The 19,610-nt window shown below is 36.4% G+C and overlaps 1 protein-coding gene across 1 annotated transcript in view; it reads left to right on the forward strand.

Moving 5' to 3' along the window:
• METTL25 (methyltransferase like 25) overlaps window positions 1-19,610 on the forward strand; it is a 46,388-nt gene that overhangs the window by 12,484 nt on the left and 14,294 nt on the right. The window contains 6 exon segments of the mRNA XM_036401163.1: window positions 2,372-2,681; window positions 2,684-3,003; window positions 5,258-5,402; window positions 14,696-14,790; window positions 17,243-17,272; window positions 18,371-18,444. Of these exon segments, the coding sequence (XP_036257056.1) occupies window positions 2,372-2,681; window positions 2,684-3,003; window positions 5,258-5,402; window positions 14,696-14,790; window positions 17,243-17,272; window positions 18,371-18,444 (974 nt within the window).

Raw genomic sequence — 19,610 nt, forward strand, 5'->3', positions numbered from 1 at the left:
GTTACTATTTTCTATTTACTTGAGAAACTTTCCCTGAGCTGCAGCTGGTCTCTACAGCCACTAGGGGTGACACTTAGGAATTATTCACAACCCCTCTCTTGGGTCCAAAAGCTGCTTTTTACGGAAAAAATTCAAAACTTGAAGTGGAGGTGTGCATATTCTACACAATTGTAATAGCTGTTAAACAAAAGGGTGGGTAAAATTATTCCTTCAACACTTCTTTTTCATTTCAAATGACAGAAACACAGAATGGGTCTGGTTGCAAGGGAGCACAGTGGGTCACGTGGTCCAACCTCCCTGCTCAAGCAGGGTCATCCTAGAGCACATGGCACAGGATGGTGCCCAGATTATTCCTTAATATCTTAATATTCCAGTGCTCAGTCACCTGCACAGTAAAGAAGTTCTTCCTCATATTCAGGTAGAATTTCCTGTGCATCTGTTCCCACCCGTTGCCTCTTGACCTATTGCTTGGCACCACCAAGAAGAGCCTGGAAACATCCTCTGACACACTCCCTTCACAAACTTATACTCTCAGTTATCTCCCTTCAAAACTGAACAGGCCCAGCTCCCTCATCCTTTCCTCATAAGAGAGGTGCTCCAGTCCCCTCATGATCTTTGCTGCCCTCTGCTTGACGTGCTCCAGGAGCTCCAGGTCTCTCCTGTGCTGAGGTGCCCAGAACCGGGCACGGTGCTCCAGGTGTGGCCTCACTGGGGCTCAGTAGAGCAGAATATTGGTGATGAATGTGACAAATGAATGACATTTTAAAAAGTATGCCTAGGTTATATAGATTCCATTTCATTTAATTCATTCCTGTACAGATTTATTTAAAAAAAATTATGGTTGAAGCTTGTCTAGATTGCAAATATTAATCAATATCGCATGATGACTACCCATGAGAATGCCATGTGCTACATTAATAAACAATTTTTACCTAATAGTATTCTCCACTATTTTGCATAGTCCTTAGTGATATTGTCTCAATTCTTTCTTTCTAATTCTTAATAATTCTTTCTAATTTGGATGTCCAAATCTTTTTTATTACAATAACGAAGAAATCTTTCTTTCTCATTGAGTAAGAATATTGAATATTTTTACAGTGTTTACCTAATAGTATTCTCCACTATTTTGCATAGTCTTTAGTGACTCAAATTTTTCTTTCTAATTCCATGGATGTCCAAATCTTTTTTATTACAATAATGAATAAATCTTTCTTTCTCATTGAGTAAGAATAGTGCTGTATTGAATATTTTTACCTGGTAAAAAAAACTATACAGTTGAGTTTAAGATGTATCAATGTAGTGTATGCTGCAATTTAGGTTTAACAGTAGCAGTGTAAGATTTCTTATGAGCATGTGACAGACCAAGGACAAAACATAGGTGTTCTTGAATCAAACACTTCCATGAACTTCTACAAAGAAGTCATTATATCTAGTCAATATTATTTTTTAGTAGATAACTGGACGGAAGTGAATGTTATAATTTTCTTTCCTTAGAGAAGTGTGACTGCCAATTCTTATAAAATATTGTGTTGTGTATTTATTACATATTAAAACATACATTATATAAAGCTGTGATTATGTACTGAAAGGTCTCAGGTTACTCTTGCTTTTGCTAACACTTTGTAAGGGTATTTCCCTCCTGAGTTACATCAGTCACTGAACTAGCACCATATCAGCTGTAATACAAATTAAACTGGTACCAACACTCCTTCCTCCAGAATGGGCAGTGGAAAGTACATGTGGATTATGAGACCCTTTGTTTATTAGAAAAGCATCCTCATGTTAAACAAAACTGTATGGGTTGTTTTCACAGAATTGGAAAGCAGAATAAACAAGCATTCTGACATAAAAGAGTATCAATATCACCCATCTCTAGGTCAGATCTGAAGGGATTAAATTAAGCACTGAAACTAAAGATGCTTTTTGCTGTACACCCACTGGTTGTAGGCTCCTCAGTGTGGAAATTAGGTGCCTAAAGCTGAATACTGTGAACTGTCTATTTGCTAACTCTGACCCAGTTCAGCAAGGGCAGGTGGAATTGATGGTGGTTTATGGTTATTCTTTTGGCAGAAGAAAGGTCTCTGTCAAAAAATGTACTGAAAGTCCTTACAAGAAGCAGGGCATGTGAATTGCATAAACATTGCAATGTCTGTTTTCGGGAGCACGTCAGTTAAGACTTAATTCTGTGTTTTAAAGTCAGAATGTGGACCAACAAAGCAAAAGAACTAAGTGCATTGAGAGGTATGATGCTAATAAGGTAACTATTCAATCCATGCTTAAATTTTTAGGGAATAATTTTGCACTTAAAGTGTGCCTTGTTGCTCATTAATATAGCAATTTTCTTTTCCTTTATTTTTTCTCCATTATCTAGGTGATTGATATAGGTTCTGGGAAAGGCTACCTGAGTTCATTTTTGTCCATGCAATATAACTTAAAGGTTTATGGCATTGACTCCTCAAGCTCCAACACAAATGGTGCTCATGAAAGAAATAGAAAATTGAAGAAACACTGGAGAGCATATCAGAGTCGAGGAAAAGAAAACCTCAAAAGCCAGAGTTTGGAAATGGCAAATGACAGGCCAGTGGAACATGAACTTAATTGTAAAACAATCAATGAAGAGCTCTTAAATAATGCCAGTAGTCTTCAAAATCAGGGCCAAGTGATTATCCAAGATTTAGTTCCTCTTGTGGTTTCACAGAAATGGCTACACTTGAAACCAACACAGAAACTGAAGCTGATTTAGGGACTGGGACACAGTCTCATGAGACCAAACTTTCTGAAGAGGTTCTTGCTGTTCTAAATGTTCTTCCTGTTGATGCTGTAGAAGATTTTTCTTCATCTCATTGTAACTGTGGGGAACTCTGTGAAGAGGAAAAAGTACAAAGAAAAATGACATCTCTCAAGACTAAAGCAAGAAAGTCAAGTGAATCGAACCTGTATCTTCCATTGACCTCTTGCATCACTGCAGAAACAGAACTCAGTGACATCATAACAGATCTGGAGGTTATTTTACTCTAAATATTTACTGTATTTAGATTGTCTGTTGTCTTTATATTGCCATTTTAATGTGTACATGTTTTCTGAGTGTACATAGAGTACTGTCTCTGGTGTAAATGAATATTCTGGCCCAATAATGGTTTTTAACCAGTTAGCAGAAGTATGTCTATCATATAAAGATTGTATTTATATTTTGATATATGTGTTGGGATGTTTTTGAATCAGTCTTTAGAATTTATGAGGTAGATAATAATCAGCTAGCAAAGTTAACAGCATATTCAATTATTTTACAACTGTCATTACAGAGAAAATCTAATTATTATGAATTTATTATTTTTTACCACATAGATGCATATATTAAGCATTCGAGTTTCAATTTTCCTGAAAGTTACTTTTTCAAGTTACATATTTTTATACCTTCATTCACACTGGGAAGGCATAGGAGAATTTATTGTGTATAGTATTCAAGATGAAGATTTTGTAAAGAATTATTTTATTTTGACTTTTCAGAATTACTTTTCTTTCATTTAGTAATTTACTAGCTAGCAGGGTTTGTGTCTACACAAATAAGCCCAAGTTCAGCTGACAGTGGCACAAGTCTAGAAACTCTGAGGTTGTATGTTTAGTTTTTATGCCTGAACTAACATGCATTGATTGAGTAGATGCATTCAGTCTTTTATTGAATGATAAAAACTTCTCTGTGTTCAGTAGTGACCAAGCTATTTTATTCCAGGGTGTAATAATCTCTGATTCAAGACCATTAGTTTGTGCTGATAGCCCTATAACTTGAGCTATAAATGCAGCTGAGTATCTGAGAACACGTGGAGCAAACTCATGTCTGTCTGCGAAAGACGCCCTTGAGCAGCAGGGTTTGTTGATGAAGCATATGCCTATACATTTGCACAGCTGGATTGTGCATCCTCTTAGTGTGTAATTTGTACAATACTGAAGGTGGAAGAAATCCTAAATCACTGCCTTTTTGATATAAAAAAATACTGTCATGGAACTTGAAAGAGGAAAGCAGAAGTTTTCCTGTTTCAGACATGAATGCACTGTGTAATACAGCTGGGTGAGATAATCAGATAAAATCAGAATGATTATAGAATGGTATCTCAATTGAGTGACCCTGGCCTAATTTCTTGTTGATAACCTGGAAAAGTGACAGCTCTGGGTAGACTTTATAGCACATTCCATTATAGTACCTAAATGGGACCTTACAAGAAGGCTGGAGAGATAATTTTAAGAGGGCATGTAACGATATAACAAGCCTTAAGATGAAGGAGGATAGATTTAGATTAGGTAGATACTAAAAGGAAATTCTTTACTGTAGGGGTGATGAGACACTGGAAAAAATTGCCCAAAGAAGTTATGTATGCTACTAGAAGTGTTGAAGGCCTAGTTGGATGAGGCTTTGAGCAACCTGGTCTTGTGGGGCAGGGGGGGTTGGCCTAGGTGATCTCTAAGGTCCTTTCCAACCCTAATGACTTTTTGATTCTGTGAGTAATAAATATGTCTGTAATTCAAAGCAACACCATGTTTGCCACGTGGATCCCAACCGATAATGTCAGAAGGGAAATATCTTGTTATGAATGGTTAGAAGAGAGAGAATTTTCATGGAGAAATGGAGGCAAAAGCAAAGGAAAAAAGGAAAGTAGGAAATAGAATGGACAGAAGAGCAGAGCATCTGAAGCTGAAGTTCTTACTTTGTGCTGTGACGGAGAATGCCCATTTGTTGTTGAATAGTAGCAGACATACAGAGAAACTGTCAGTGATGGTGTTTGGAAAATGACAAAGCTGCTCTTCACCTTAAACCTGTATTTAGGAAGTTGCTTTGATTTCAACAACTTAAACTAGCAGAAATGCCTTAGATGGGTCCAGCCAGATTTACAGTAAGAAATCTTTACTAAGAAAAGTAGCAGTGGTACTAATAACATGAACAGGAAACCTAAGAAAGACTAGAGAAAATGGTCTGTGATCAGTAAACATGTAGAAATTCCCTTCCCTGCAGCTATGTTACTCATAGTCTTGAACTTCTGCATCATGGCCAGTTTTCACCATATTTTCTTAGTATTGAAGAGCTTTGATTAGCGTTGAAAAATTCTAGAATAGAACAGCAGGAGTCCTCGTGGAGTTGGGTATTTCTAACTTACAGCTCACTATTTGCACCACATTTGGGTTTTGGAGTTTGTTTTTATTTGTGCTCTATCAGTTGATGAAGGAGATGATTTATTGTTGCCTTTTTTTTTCTTTTTCTTCTTAGGACTGTATGATGGTGGGTCTACATACATGTGGAGATCTTGCTGCAAATACTCTACGAATTTTTACTGCCAAGCCTGAAATCAAAGCCGTTTGCAGTGTGGGCTGCTGCTACCATCTGCTGTCAGAACAGTTTGAAAACCAAGAAGGTAATTCTGAGCTTAACATGTGGCTGCCCGTTTGCATGTTAAGAGTTTTATACCTTTTAATTAATAACCTCCTTGTGTTTGTTTCTTTCCAGTGGCTTATTTAGTACTGGTTTTATTTGTTTTATGAGGGTCATTCACTCCCAGATGCATTGTTGCTTTTTCATTATGCCAACATTCCTAATATTTTTACTGAGATTAGGGACATAAGTGCATAGTGTTTTTATATGGTTATAACTACAGCTGGTTTTATTTCATTAACTCAATTATAAATGTACAGACTCTTTTAGTCCAGTATGTTTCCATCCTTTTGAAATATTTTGTACCACATTTTGTCCTTGGCTATCTGCGTGCAACATCCAATTATGTTAATTTGTACATATGAAACAACGACCAGAGTTAAGATTTTGTTATGTAAGGTAATACTCAACAAAACAGTCATCTGGGTACTGTGCCAGTCTTTGCCCATCATAAAACAGTACATATATAAGAGTTTTTCTTGGGAAGATAACATGAAAATTGTTTATGGATTCAGAATATAGGCACATTTTCCTACAAATGGGAAGGAGGGGGTTTCATTTTTGAGAGAAAGTTGGTATTTTTACTTGAAATTGTGTATAATGAAAAATATTTAAGGAACTGGCTTTCTTGAGACAAGTGGTACGTAGCTGATATGTCTAAATGACCATATGCTGACATGCTACAACCTGATCATCATATCAGTAAATCTGAAAAAGGCATGGCTTGGGAAAATTTACTTCAGCTCTTTCAGGGAACTTCACAGACACAAAGGCATGTGAGACTCAGCTATTGCTCTAAGGAGTTAGCTGCTTAAGTAGTCACAAGCACAGCTCCACACTGACCATGACACATGCTAGCTCTTTCTTGCTTTAATAATCTTTTCATGTTGTTTTTAATTAACTCTGCAACTCTTTTAAGAGTTTTTTTCAGTGTATTAGTCCTAGTAATTTCAAAATACTTCAGCTCACTCCAAAAGCAAAGAAAATACAATTGAAATTTCTATGCTACAAAAAAGCAGTTAGAGAAAAAATACACAGTTACTTTTACATCAGAGTTTTAAGACATTAAAAACTTTTCAGGTGCTTCTCATTAAGTCTGAGTGTCTGAAACATTTGGTTCTTTCTTATTGCAAAGAGGACACAGCTTCCTGTGCTGGCTATATAGGATTACTTTTTTGCAGACCAGTGCATAAACTCAGACACCCCCAAAGGATCAGGCATGATAACCTTTTCAAAGTTCAAACAAACAGATATATGTACATGGTTAGAAGAGATACTGCAGTTTCATAGCAGTATGAAAATGAAGTCAAATTGCATGTTGAATTGATTTTACTCTGCTTGAAGGACAAAATTATTCTCAAAGGAGAACATTTGGACAGAACAAAAGGAAATGACAGTATACTTTTTTTGGGAAAGAATATATATATTGTCTTAATAATGCTCAAAATATTTTTTTTTTTACTATTACTATGAGAGTGCATATTCTAAAGTGTATAATGCTGTTGTATTCCCCTACTAAGTCATCCACCATATGGCCTGTTCTTAAATGTGCAGTGGAGGGCTAAGAGAACAAGGACTGACAATATCTAAGATTTAAGATTTCTTCAAATGGAAAATGGGAAAGAATTCAGACTGTATTTTGTGTCTGCATTTCCTGTGCATGGACTTCAAACTGACAAAGCATTCTGGAGGATGCTAGGGGACTCTGTCTCTTATCAGATGGTATTGGTCCAACAATTCAAGCAGTAAAAGAGCTCCTCTTGTAGGTGTCAGAAGCAAGTGGATTTTAATACTGCTTCCAGAATGGGCCAAATATAGCATTTAAATAGCAAGTAACTTCTGAAGGTCATCTGGACCAGATCATGGCACAAAGCAGGGCCAACTTAGATCATTTCTTCAGGGTCATGTTTTGAATATCTACAAGGACAGTGATACAGTAGCCCATTTCAGTGTTTGCCCTCACTATGAATTTCTTTCATATCCATTCAGACTTTGTAGTTATTGTGCATTATCTATTGTCTTTTTCATTTTGCACTGCCAAGAATAGTCCAGCTTAATCCTTTTTGTTGTCTTTCCTTTAGGAAAACAGCAGTTAGATCCCTTCTTGGCTGCAGCCCTTTAGTGCTTTTGCCACCAATAAATTCATTTCAGTCATTATACTAGGCTGACGAGCCCAGAGGAGCACTCCAGATACTCTCACAAGTGCTAAAAAGGGACAATAATCACATCCCTTAATCTGCAGGCTTCACTGTCAAGCTTCAGATTACTATTGATTTTCTACCTATTTTTGAATGCACCTGTCTGAGTCATATCTTTCAATTTTGTCTATAAAGATACGAAGGAAACTTTGCCGAAAGACTTCATAAAATCAAGATAAACTATATCTCTGCTGTCCCCTAATTCATGGAGCCAGTCAGTGCCTCACAGAAGGCAGTAGTTTGTCAGTGCCTGATGAATTCCTGCCAGCTAGTGTCAACCTTCTTCATGGGCCTGGACATGGTTTCCAGGAAAAAGTGCTCCATAAACTTGTTGAGACTATCTGAGCTTATTTAGGTGAAGATGAGTGTGGTTTTCACCTGTTTCCTGTAATCAGGATGGACATGACCTGTCAAAGATGATAGAGTATGGTTTTCATGGGGCACCGGTGAGTTATGTGGGCCTGCAATGCGTCCCATGTGGCCACATGGAGATTTTGTGTATTTCTGGTTGGCCTGTGTGGTACCTCAGCCAGTATGATCTCTGCTGTAGATACTCCTTTGCTTGCCCAGGCTCTGACACTGAATTCAGGAAAGCTACTGGCTACTCTAGGCCATCAATCAGGGATGGCAGACACATGTAGATGCTTTGTGTGGAGAGACTAGTTTGAATATTAGCAAGCAGGTTTAGAGCTACATCTCTGCAGTGACAGATCTTCCTAGAAGCAAAGAGAATTGGGCAGAACTTGCTGCAACACAGGAAATTACTTACTCATTGGAAATCAGTCCAGTAAGGAAGGGCTTGGCTACGAGCACACAGTGGGAAGTTTTGTTACAAAGCATTCTACAGTTATTTTATCTTGACTGAGTAGCCTCAAAGTCTTTCAAAATCCGTTTTTAAAATGTCATTTGTTCTCTTTAAAAACTTTTTTATTTTCTTGAGGTGTGCACCATTAAAGTCAAGGTTGTGGCAAGTCCACCTCAAAGCTCTTGCCCCCAAAGTAGCACATTTTCCATCTTTGCTGTTTCTTTAATGTAAACTCAGAGGGCTGTGCTTGTAAGCACAGTTGAAGCAGAGGAGCCAGCTCACAGAGGAGCTGCAATGGACTTCTGGTTGCCATAAATTGGTATGGCTGGACAGTATGTTCTTTGGCACTTAAGGTTTAATACCAAGACCAGTCTTGATGAGGCCAATGAAAAATTACTTTTTCAGTTCATATTACAGTTTATATTGACTGGAATTAACTGGTATTCATGGGAATAAAATTTACCTGTTATGATGCCTAACATAGTGTTTATAAGTCTGACGTGTTGACAAAATATCAACAAAATGGTTTTATGGTGTTTTTGTTGGGCTGCTGAATTACCTTGCTTATCACAAGTTTGGGATTTTTTGTTGTTTGTTTCTGAGATGACTTCAGGGAATAATGCGTTACATTTCTCACATACTCTAAAAATAGTACAGATATTGCAAGACTGGCTGATTCAGTTTGGTGTTGGACCTGCTGTGAATACTTTGTGAGCATTTCTGATGAAAGTAGGTGCCAGCAGTCACAATCGTGAATAATAGTGCAATCAGTATATAGTGCCCTTCTATGTGTCTCTAAATAAGCTGAATTCATCTGGAAATTTTTGTAATGGGACCACATTTCCAATTATGCTGGGAATAATTTTGAACTGTTAAGATCATGAAAGTCTTTGCTTTGATTCATTAGCGGCTAAAACAACCAAGAGGTGCTGTGTAACATCAAATTTCAACTCAATTTTAAAAAGTTGAAGCCAGTGTCTTTTAGCACCTGTCTTTAAATTTCACTGCTGTTATAAGCAGTGTGAAATTCTAAGTTTCAGTTAATAAGGAATAATATTACAGGTCTTGGAAAATTCTAAGTAGTTTTACTTTGGCTCTCTCTAAGGAGAATTGTCTGTTTATATAGAGATTCTTGTATGGATAAAATATACATAGCCATTAGTATAATTGATTCCTTTGGGGGTTTTCTTCTCTGTTACTGCATTGGGTAGTCAATTACTTCAGAGTAGAAAGGATTTTACTATTTATCAGAGACATTTTACATAAACCTATTTACATAGTGAGCCATTATGTCAGTTTTTCTGGGAAAAAAATCTGTTTGCTAATGATTTTTAGGCTAAAACAAACTCTGTGTCTCTGTTCAGGAGATATTCTTAGGATTTTTGGGAGCTGTTTTATCTTACATTCAGCTAACATGTTTTTGGAGCAATGTATCAGCTGGTCTATGATTATCCCTAAACAGAGAAGAACTGAAAATTTAACATATTTTAAAAAAGATTTAACTTTCCTTGAAAAGGAATTTGGGTTTCTGTGTTCTGGTTCTCTTCTTTCCATCCTCCATATCACCAAATACATCAATACCAGTCTAGAAAACAGTGAAATTCTTCAGTATTCTATCCTTTCTTTTGAGGAAAATACACATGAATGTTGCTTTTGCTCTGGAGCTACTGTTAAGACCCACCACAGAGATGGGGTAACTGAGATTCCCTTTCATATATCCCTTGGGGTGGAATAGAGTGAAACAAATGACAGGTTTCTATATAAGTGTGTGTGTGTGTGTGTGTGTGTGTGTAGGTATATATATTTTAGAACAATTGGGTTGCAATAGAAATGTAGCCATTTTGTTTGTTATCTATAGTAATATGACATTATAAAAGCATGAAAATATCACTGAAGAAAAAATACGAGGAAGAGAAAGAAATTATTAGAGTAGCTAGCAGAGAGGAAAGATATCATCACCCATCATTTTTGTACTTCAGGAGCACTTTGCACTTCAGATGTCCATTGGTTGAAGTGACGGTCACAGTCTTGATCTGTCAGGGGTGGGGCAAGAAACAAACACTTCAAGGCTCAGGTTCAGGTGGAAATGCCCAGCTACCTCCCCTGTGGGGAGAGGTTTTAATACTTTGGATCATGTGCAGTCCTCAGCACATGTGGTCACAGCACCAAGCCTGACAGAGTTCCAGAAGTGCTTGGGCAGTGCTCTCAGGCACATAGTGTGATCCTTGGGGATGGTGCTAAAAGGTGATCTTGATGATCCTTTGGGTCTCTTCCAACTCAGCATATTCTTTGATTCTGCAATTTGAAATAAGAATTAGGTGTAGTTGTATAGATGCTTTCAGTGATAGCTGTCTGATAGAAGCTCTTTTGAGGTTGGCTTAAGTACGACAAAACATAAACTCCATATTGTGTAAGGATTTCCAAAGTCAGGTCACTGCTGGGTAGAGAAGTTCTAAAGGCCTCCAGGAAGCTGTGGAAAGTAGCTTCTTAATAAGGCACTCTGAAAGAAGTCAGCAAAGCTTTTGCAGAATAAACTTTGACTATTAAAAGCTATTGAACATAATTAAGGGAACCAAAAGGGTTGCAAAGGGTAGTCAAAATTCACATACAGAATTTTATTCGACTTGTGAAACATGGGAAAGCCTTGAGTAAGGTGGATTCAGAGGACAAATACTACGAAACTGAATTTTCTAAAGGATTACTTACTTAAAGATAATGGCTTGGTATCACTCTGTTCCACTCAAATTTAAAAGATTACTCACTGTTTCAGGGTATTAGAGTACAGATGATTTATGTGTAGCCTAGGTATATTTTCAAAGATATTCCACAGCCAATGTCTTAAAATAGCTACCACTGATACCATGGCAACACAGGAAAACACTTCCAAGCAACAGATCAAAAAGCTTAATTTCCTTCTCAAGGCATTATTAGATATTGCTGCATAGGGAACCTTTCCATGTATTTGTGACACAGCTAACTAGTCACTAAACCCAAGATGTTTTCTATAAAAATCGATTCTGAAAAAAATATGAAACTTGAAAAAATACTAACAAGGTAAGCTTTACAAATGTTAAATGAAAGTATTACCTATTGAAGTTATTATGGTATTTTTCATTAATTAATGTAGCAAGAATATATTAAAACCTGAAACCATCTTACATTTGTACTTTTCTCAGTGTGTACAAAGTATGAGGTTAGAATTGAGAATGCCAAAGTTTTAATGCACATAATTAAAACATACTGTAGGTTTAGGTGTTGGAAATTATTTTGGTGACAGCTGATTCTGTTTCCTGGAATTAGAGAGCATTTTTCTTCCCCACTGTCCTCTGCTTTCCCCAGCAAAATCCTGCTTAGTCAGGGCACTTTTTTTGAAAAATACAAACTCAAGGAACAGTGAATTACATGGCCAAGGAAGATTTAATCTTTTCCATGAAGGAAAAAGGCAGTTTAGTAGTTATCTATTTTTTTGGGGAATAACAGAAGTAACTGAAAATCTACAATGTTGTGGAAGATAGAGGCTATGGAGGATCTGAAAAAGGTTATTTGAGTTTTAGTACAACTTTGATGAAGTTCACAATATATACAAAGACACAAAGTAGGGTGTATGTGAAAAAAACTGAGGATAATAAAGTAATAAAGATTAATTTCCACTGAAAAATCTCAGACAAAAAAATGCCATTTTAATCCATTGAATTACATAATCAGCCAAAAGCAGCAATTAGGTTTAGGGTTGGGATTCAGAGATTCTGACAAAGCTTACAGCTCCAGGGTCACCAGGGCTGCCAAGGGGAGCAGGATGCTGCACCAACATTGCTGTCTCCACAGCTTTCTGATCTGGCTCATCCCATGGAACTGAAGTCAGGCTTATTTTTTCCAGTAACATTAAAGCTTGTTGGTCCTGTTGTTTTATAATGACTATATTTTACTGTAAAGCTTTGTGAAGTAAAATTTGAATATTAGCACACTAAAAATTGCAGTATTATTCTTAGAAATGAAAATCTATGGATGGACTAATATTAAAGGTATTGGAGAAGCTTGTCCCATTCTCTTGAACTTCCTTGTCATCATTTGTGCACATACAGAGTTGGCAAATGTGAAAAGGATTTTATGAAAAAAGGATTTTCATAGAAGTAATTCTGTCTGATTGGCTACTCTGTACTGAATTATAACATGGTTGCTTCATGCATTGTTGGACACTTGAGCTGTTTCCTGTGAAATGTTCCATGGAATACTTAAAATATACTTAAAACGTTTCTTGAATATTTTTTGAGATTTATACAGTTTAGAACTGCTGTTGTGTTAGATAGAAGCACAATATAGTGAGCTATATAGTATTAAGTATATCTGAAATAATTGCAGGCATTAAAAAAAATCCAGTTTTTTAAAATATAGCTTGTAAATACATGAACTTTATAGCAATATGTTAATCCTAAAAATTTTTGAAGTGTGCTTGAGAGCAGACTGGATGTGAAAAAATAAGTAGAACTTAAAGCAATATTGTAGATGCGTGGTCAACTTTTGATATATGTGAAAAATTTCTTTCTAACTTGAAGCATTAGTTTCCCTCTCTTTTTCTCCTACTTTACAGTTTCAGTAATTTAAATGAAGATGATGTTTTGACTGATAATCTTTTCCAAAGATTATCTGAATTATGCATTAATACAGTGCACTGATACTGAGATTGTAGCTGACAGGGTAGTAACTTTAACTTGAATGAATGATTAGTTTGCCTGGAGGACATGGTATAATTTGGAAGAGATTTGCTTGAAAAGATCAAGGATTTAATCTTTCTAACTCAGTTTGCAAATTATTATTTTGAAATATTTTAACAATGATATTAGAAAGACATACAATAGGAACCATGTCAGTCATTGTTTTCTTGCACTCAGTAAGTTCTTACTGACATCCCTGCAGTAGAAATATCCATGTGTTCCATGTACTTCATAATTAGACTTGAAGTTCATTAATATTTTAGAGCTTGTCATGAGGCACTTACAAATTCTTACTACATTTCTAGTGCTGAAACCACTTGCAATCTGTTTGGTCAAATTTCATCATTATTTCTAAAAAGTCTTCTTTCTCCTTCTGTTAATCATGCTAATAATTAAAATCCTATTCTAAATCATGATTCTCAAACCAATATTCAGCCCCTAAGAGCCTCTGGCATCCCTCAGGGTTAAAAGGAGAGCAAAATGTGAGGTTGCCTGCAGAGGTTTCTTGCCTGCTTGCTGTTACTCTCTAATGGTCAGCTGAGACTGGGCACTTCTGCCAGAAAGCCAAAGGCTTTCCCTCCCTCCCATGAGTTGTGGGGAGGGTTCTTTATGGTTGTTTTTTTTTCTTTGCTTAACTTTTATGGAATGAATTTTACTTATATATCTCGACTGTTGGTAAATTTTCTGCTGTCCCCTCTTTTCAACCCCATTATATGATTTATTCTGAAATATGCCCCAGTCCCCTTCCTGTGCTAAAAAGCCAGGATCTCAGCCAATTTGTGGGGTTTTTTTTTAAAGAAAGCAGTAAATCTTATTCACTGTTCTAAAAATCAGCTGACAATGTGTTAATGAAAACTCTAAACATTTAGAGTTTGTGTACATTTAGACGTGACTATTAAGAACATCTATAAAGTAATCTCTGTACCAGTTTTCCCACATTTGCATTAGGGTTAAACATGAATAATTGTCTTGTTATTCAAAATACAAATGATACTGAAACTGAGCACAGATTGTGATGCAAATGCTTCTTGGCGTTTTGAAGAAAAAGCAAGAGCCTTTGCAGCTGCTCTTTTCTGGAAAACAAACATTCTGCCTTACAGCAGAATGCTGTTTCAGAACTAGAATAAACAAATACATATTGTTCTGTGTGATGTTTGAAAGATGTTTGGGATAGAATAAGAAGACAATGAGAAGTGGTACTGAGGCCCTGCTGCATGGAATGACTGCTTGGCCTACATCTTGTGATTCATGGCATGGTGTAGGTTACCATGAGTATCTGCAGACTTTTCTCTTGTCCCTGTGACTGTTTTTTCAGTGGATTTTTGTAAAGGGCACTCACTTAAAATTGTTTTGGAAAATGTGAAATTATCAGCAATTCAGCATAAACCAAAAACATCTGTTACAGGGAAAACATGTTTTTTGTAGCACCACCACAAGTTTTGGTATTGGATGAGAGCAGTTAAGTGTTTCTACTACATTACCTACTGTTCATCTTGCTCAATCCATTGTGTAGTCTGTAAGAGGAAAAGCTGTGCCTTTGTTTTTTTCCTCCATATTGCAGAATGCCATGACCAAGTCTGGGGATTTCCCATGTGTCAGTACTTGAAGGATGAAGGCTGGTGCTGTGGTCGCAATGCTAGGATGTCAGCATGCTTGGTATGATTCCCCTTCCTTTCTTTTTCAACTGAGAGCTTTGTCCAGATGTTACAGGATTCATTGTTTTTGGCTTCTGATCCTGAAGCCATGACTTTAATCCAAGAATCTACAGGATAACATCATTAGTGTTGTAAGCATGATGAATTATATCTAAAAAAATATAGTATTGACCTTCCAGCTTTATAAATTTTATACTTGCTGGAGGCATGAAAAAATGAGTATTGATAGAAATGTATTTTAAGAGTGGACAGAAAGGCCAAAACTTTGCTGAAACCTAAACAAGGTAACCCCTCAGGATTATAGTTCTTGGCCAAGGATTTAGGGAGAAACAAGGTAATTTTAGAAGGATTGCAATCAGTAACTCCCTCAATGCCTTCATGATTCATAATATTGAATGTTCTAGCTGTTTAAAACCTGAACAACCCTGCCTATTCCAAAAACTAGAGGAGCTCTAAAAATCCATGTAGTTTAAGAGTCTGGAAACTTCTTTTTAACATTGCACCAAGATAAGAAGTACTTTTAAAGACATAGCCTCATCAAGATAGGATGATGAGCTGTTGTCTAATATGAAAAAACAGGTAGGTACTGAAAATTTTGACCACTGTCAGTTAGAATACCACTATTCCTTCCCTCTATTAATTTTTAATTTATGGTATTCAGATAAATCACATCAGGTTCTAGCTAAGCTCTGCTGCTAGGTCTGTACCTCCATTACAGAGAAGAGTATTGACTAAAGACTCAGTGTGGACTAATGTATTGAGGTTATGTAAACTTGAACTACCATGATAATTAAATGCTGTCAGGAGAAAATACAGGAGGACAGTTGTTTAGGATCCATAAGGCTTAAATGTGTTACCCTTGGCAAAGTAAAGGAAAAGAATTGTTCATTTTAGAGATGTAGCTGTAAAACTCAGCAGAAGTGCTTTCTAAAGGGATTTGCCTTTTCTCTTTTTCTTGTCAGTGTCATACAATACCGGTCCTTCCTCAGCTGACACATTAGTTGTTTCCTATTCCATTTCTTTTGGAAAGAAAAAGGTTGGGCTGTTTTTCAGCAGTGGTAGGAAGATAAATTTTAAAAGCAAATGGCCCCCAAGAGAGTACTGATCTTCCTATATATATCTATTTTAGATTTCTCACAAATCACAGAAATTTGGCAATTAAAAACTTTTTGTTTGAATATTCACAAAAGGCAAAGAGTTCTCCTGTGTAACTAGATACTTCTCCTGTTATGTTTGTAGTTGTCCATATGCATTTTTCATTACTAGGATTTTCCTTGCCATTTAGGATGTACAAGGGAGCCAGCACAGAGCCACTAAGCACCCACATTTCTTGGGCTAATGGCTGGTTAGCAGAAAGTCTGCTGAGCAATGACACTCAGAGTTCAAATAGGTTGAATTACCAAGGGCCAGAGGTGTTGGGCAAGAGTTCCAGCTTCAGAGCCTTACAATAATATATCTTGGAAGCCATATCCATCTCCTCAGCAGCAGCAGATGGATGCTGTAGTAAGAGCTTATGCAGCAGAAGGCAAACCTGATAGTTGGCGAAAGCCATGAATGGAGGAGCTGCAGCTCTGTGGACTTTGTTTGAAGAGCAGTGTGAAATACCAGATCAGTTCTACCACAAGGAGAAGGAAGTATGGGTGATTGTGTAACAGGCAGTCTTATTTACTGTAGTGAAGTTTGGGAATAAAGGTGATAATAATCTGTAAATGATGAGGCATTTTTGGTTTGCTACCTAATTTGATGTAGCATCAGATAATCAGATACTGAGGTTTTGTCTTCATTTCTGCTATGATCTTTAAAACTCTGTTGAAAATTTTGTGGGCATACTATCTTTTCAACTGTGAAGGAGTATTACATGCTTCTAAATATTTGTTGTTCTTTATCACTATACATGATAAAAACCAAGTAGTCTCACATCTACATCAGCATTTATAGTACGAAGACTCTAGTGAAAAATAATGCACAGTATTTTAAACTGCAGTCTCTCTGAAGTTACTTTATTTGCCTGTATATCAGCAGTCTGAGTAATAGTGATTAAAACTAATATTATCCATTGAACTAGTATTTACTTTTAAATAATTAAATATGCAAAATGTATTACTTGTACTTCAGTAGATAAATATTCAAGAAAAATGCATTTGCTTTTAGCACTTTCACAGAAAGTAATCCTCTGAAACTCTTGTACAATAGAAAGAAAAAGCAAGCAAATTTTCCATGTATATATTTCCACACAGTTGGATGTCATTGCTTCTCTATAAATAAACCAAAATAACAGGAGTAGCTGCTTATGAGTGCCTAAAGGTATTAACACTTTAAAGTGTACAAGCTCATGTTATGTCACACCATTAATCTTTTTAAATGTCATCTCCTCTGACTTTTATACAATGTGTTTATAAAATGTTATGATAAAGAATAAACATATCAGCAATTTAATTCCTTGACTCTTAAAGGCTTTGGAGAGAGTTGCAGTTGGCCAAATGGTAAGTAATACTGTTTATTTTAGCCATTCTAAGATAAAATGTGGTTTTTTCCCCTTGAATGTTCTTAATCCATGGCCTTTTTTTGAACTTCTGCATATCTGGAATCTGAAATAATGGCCTACACTATGTAAAATCCTGATAGATAGCATGTGTCATCACAAAATCACATTTTTATTGCTGTGCTTGTACTTAGTGAATCTGTTTTCTTTTTACAATTAAGAGTCTGAGAAAAAAAGCACAGCTTAAAATTTAAGGCATCAAACTACCCTTCCTAACTTCCTTTGCTATCTTTCAGCTGATGCATAAATTCAGTGCAAATGTCCTTCTTATATTCCTGGTTTGGATCACTCTATCCCAATGTTTTATCAACTAATGTAAAAATAGACATTGTTATGACAAAAGCTTGAACCTGTTAGAAACATCATCATTCTCATTTTTAATCCCTGTATATTTTTTGTCTGTGAATATTTTGATTAATTGTTGTGCAAGTTATCCTTAAGGGATGGTGGGCACCAACTGTCCAAGTATTTAAAAGGCCAGGCTGAAAGACTTCTTTTCATATTCAATAAGCCCACTGGCCCTAGCAGTCTTTTTCTGTGTATTTTTAATTGGCAATCATTAACTGGTGTTATGCAAACATATTTTCCATAGACAAATGTATGAAATTCTTAGTATTATTTTTTTTAGCATAGTACTTTCTACATGGTTCAGGCTACAGTCTGATTGCAGATCATTCAGCTAGGTAATTACTCCTTTTGTCTTCAAAACAACTTAGATAATTGTTGTTTATTTTGCATATTAGAATTCAGATCATGAACAGTGCATTTTCCTCTGTTGTCTTTCTTTCCATCAAGAGAGTCTGGGTTTGTTTGTTTTTTTTTTTCTTTCTTGCATTTATGGCTATGTTAGAATCTGACTTAAAAACATCATTTTAACTGGATGCAAGAACATTAGTAAATTATCCTCTTAAATCTGGTATGACCGATCATAAAGTATATAACTCAACAAATAGTTAGGGAAGCCAATACTGGTTTTGTTACTCTGATCCTAATTTCAGTGCCAATTTTAAATCCCTTGCTGTTGTAAAACTTTTTGCAGCTGCCTACAGAATCATTGTTTTATCGAGCTGTTCTTCAGGTTATTATTGAAGAAATTTATGGTGTCACCAAAAGGTAGGAAGCTCGGAATTCACAGAATACCAACCAAAGATTGATCTGATTCTCTTCCACCTCTGAGTTGTAGAGAAAGTGTGTTTTGGAAAGCAGAAGGACGTAGTAATCAGTCTCATCAAGTTGTTTATACACATTGGTATTAAAATGCAAGGTAGATTTGCTCGTCCTCAATCCACATCACAAATGTATTGCCCTTCCTTTATCTGTAGCTGAAATAGGCCCCCTTTGGTATTGGGTACACAGGTAAAGCACATCTTCACCTGAGAATACTGAGCAAATGCACTGAAAGTCAGCGCAGTCCTGGGCTACCCTGTCATGCAGAAGTCCTGGCAGCTTTGATACTGCAGATGGGAAAAGGCATTTCTGTTTGTCCTGAGTAAAACTGCTGACAGCTTGATGGCCATCATGGCTCTAAAGAGCTACTCACTGCCTGTGCCTACACTGGCAAATGCTGCTTCCTTGTAGGAATGGGATTTGGAGAGCTGCTGCTGAGGATCTGACATCTACATTATACTCTTCTGTGGTTGCAGTTGGATGAGATTTTATCTTGTTCTGTGGGATGTATGCCTGTTAGCACTTGGACCACATCCAGAAGCACACCTTCCAGTTTAATTTAGTTTGAAAATAACCCATTTTTTGAGCTCTGATACTATTTCACGGTGTGAGCCAAGGCATAAGAGGTGGGAAAAACCAGAAAATTCACTTCAGAAGTATACTCCTGATCTAAAATAAGTGCTAATGCAAATACTCTTAAAACTTTTGCTGGATGTAGAGTCAGTCAGACAGCTTACCCTTCAGAAGGTCAAATTCCTGAAAGAAGAAATGCTTCTTTATTTTAAAATTGCATACAGTATCAGACAAAAAGTCATGGCTGCTGAATTGCAGAGAAAAGAAAAACTGTGAGGTAGATTTTTCAATTTTTGAAGGAAGTATAATTTGGAGGAAATAATTAAGATCATATGTCTGTAATGGCTACCTTGGAAAGACCTGTCTCAACCCCATGTTTTGGGTTTTTCTCTGAGCAAGATGTTAAATGCCCATCTTCCTAGGAATGATGCAACAACATAATTATTAACTGATTCTCAGTCTGCATCAGCCTAAATGTTTAGGTGCATTTGAATATTAAATATGACAGCAAAAATTCTTTTCAATGAATGAGGGTCCTT

Source organism: Molothrus ater, chromosome 5 (genome assembly GCF_012460135.2).
Source record: "Molothrus ater isolate BHLD 08-10-18 breed brown headed cowbird chromosome 5, BPBGC_Mater_1.1, whole genome shotgun sequence".
Taxonomy (NCBI): domain Eukaryota; kingdom Metazoa; phylum Chordata; class Aves; order Passeriformes; family Icteridae; genus Molothrus; species Molothrus ater.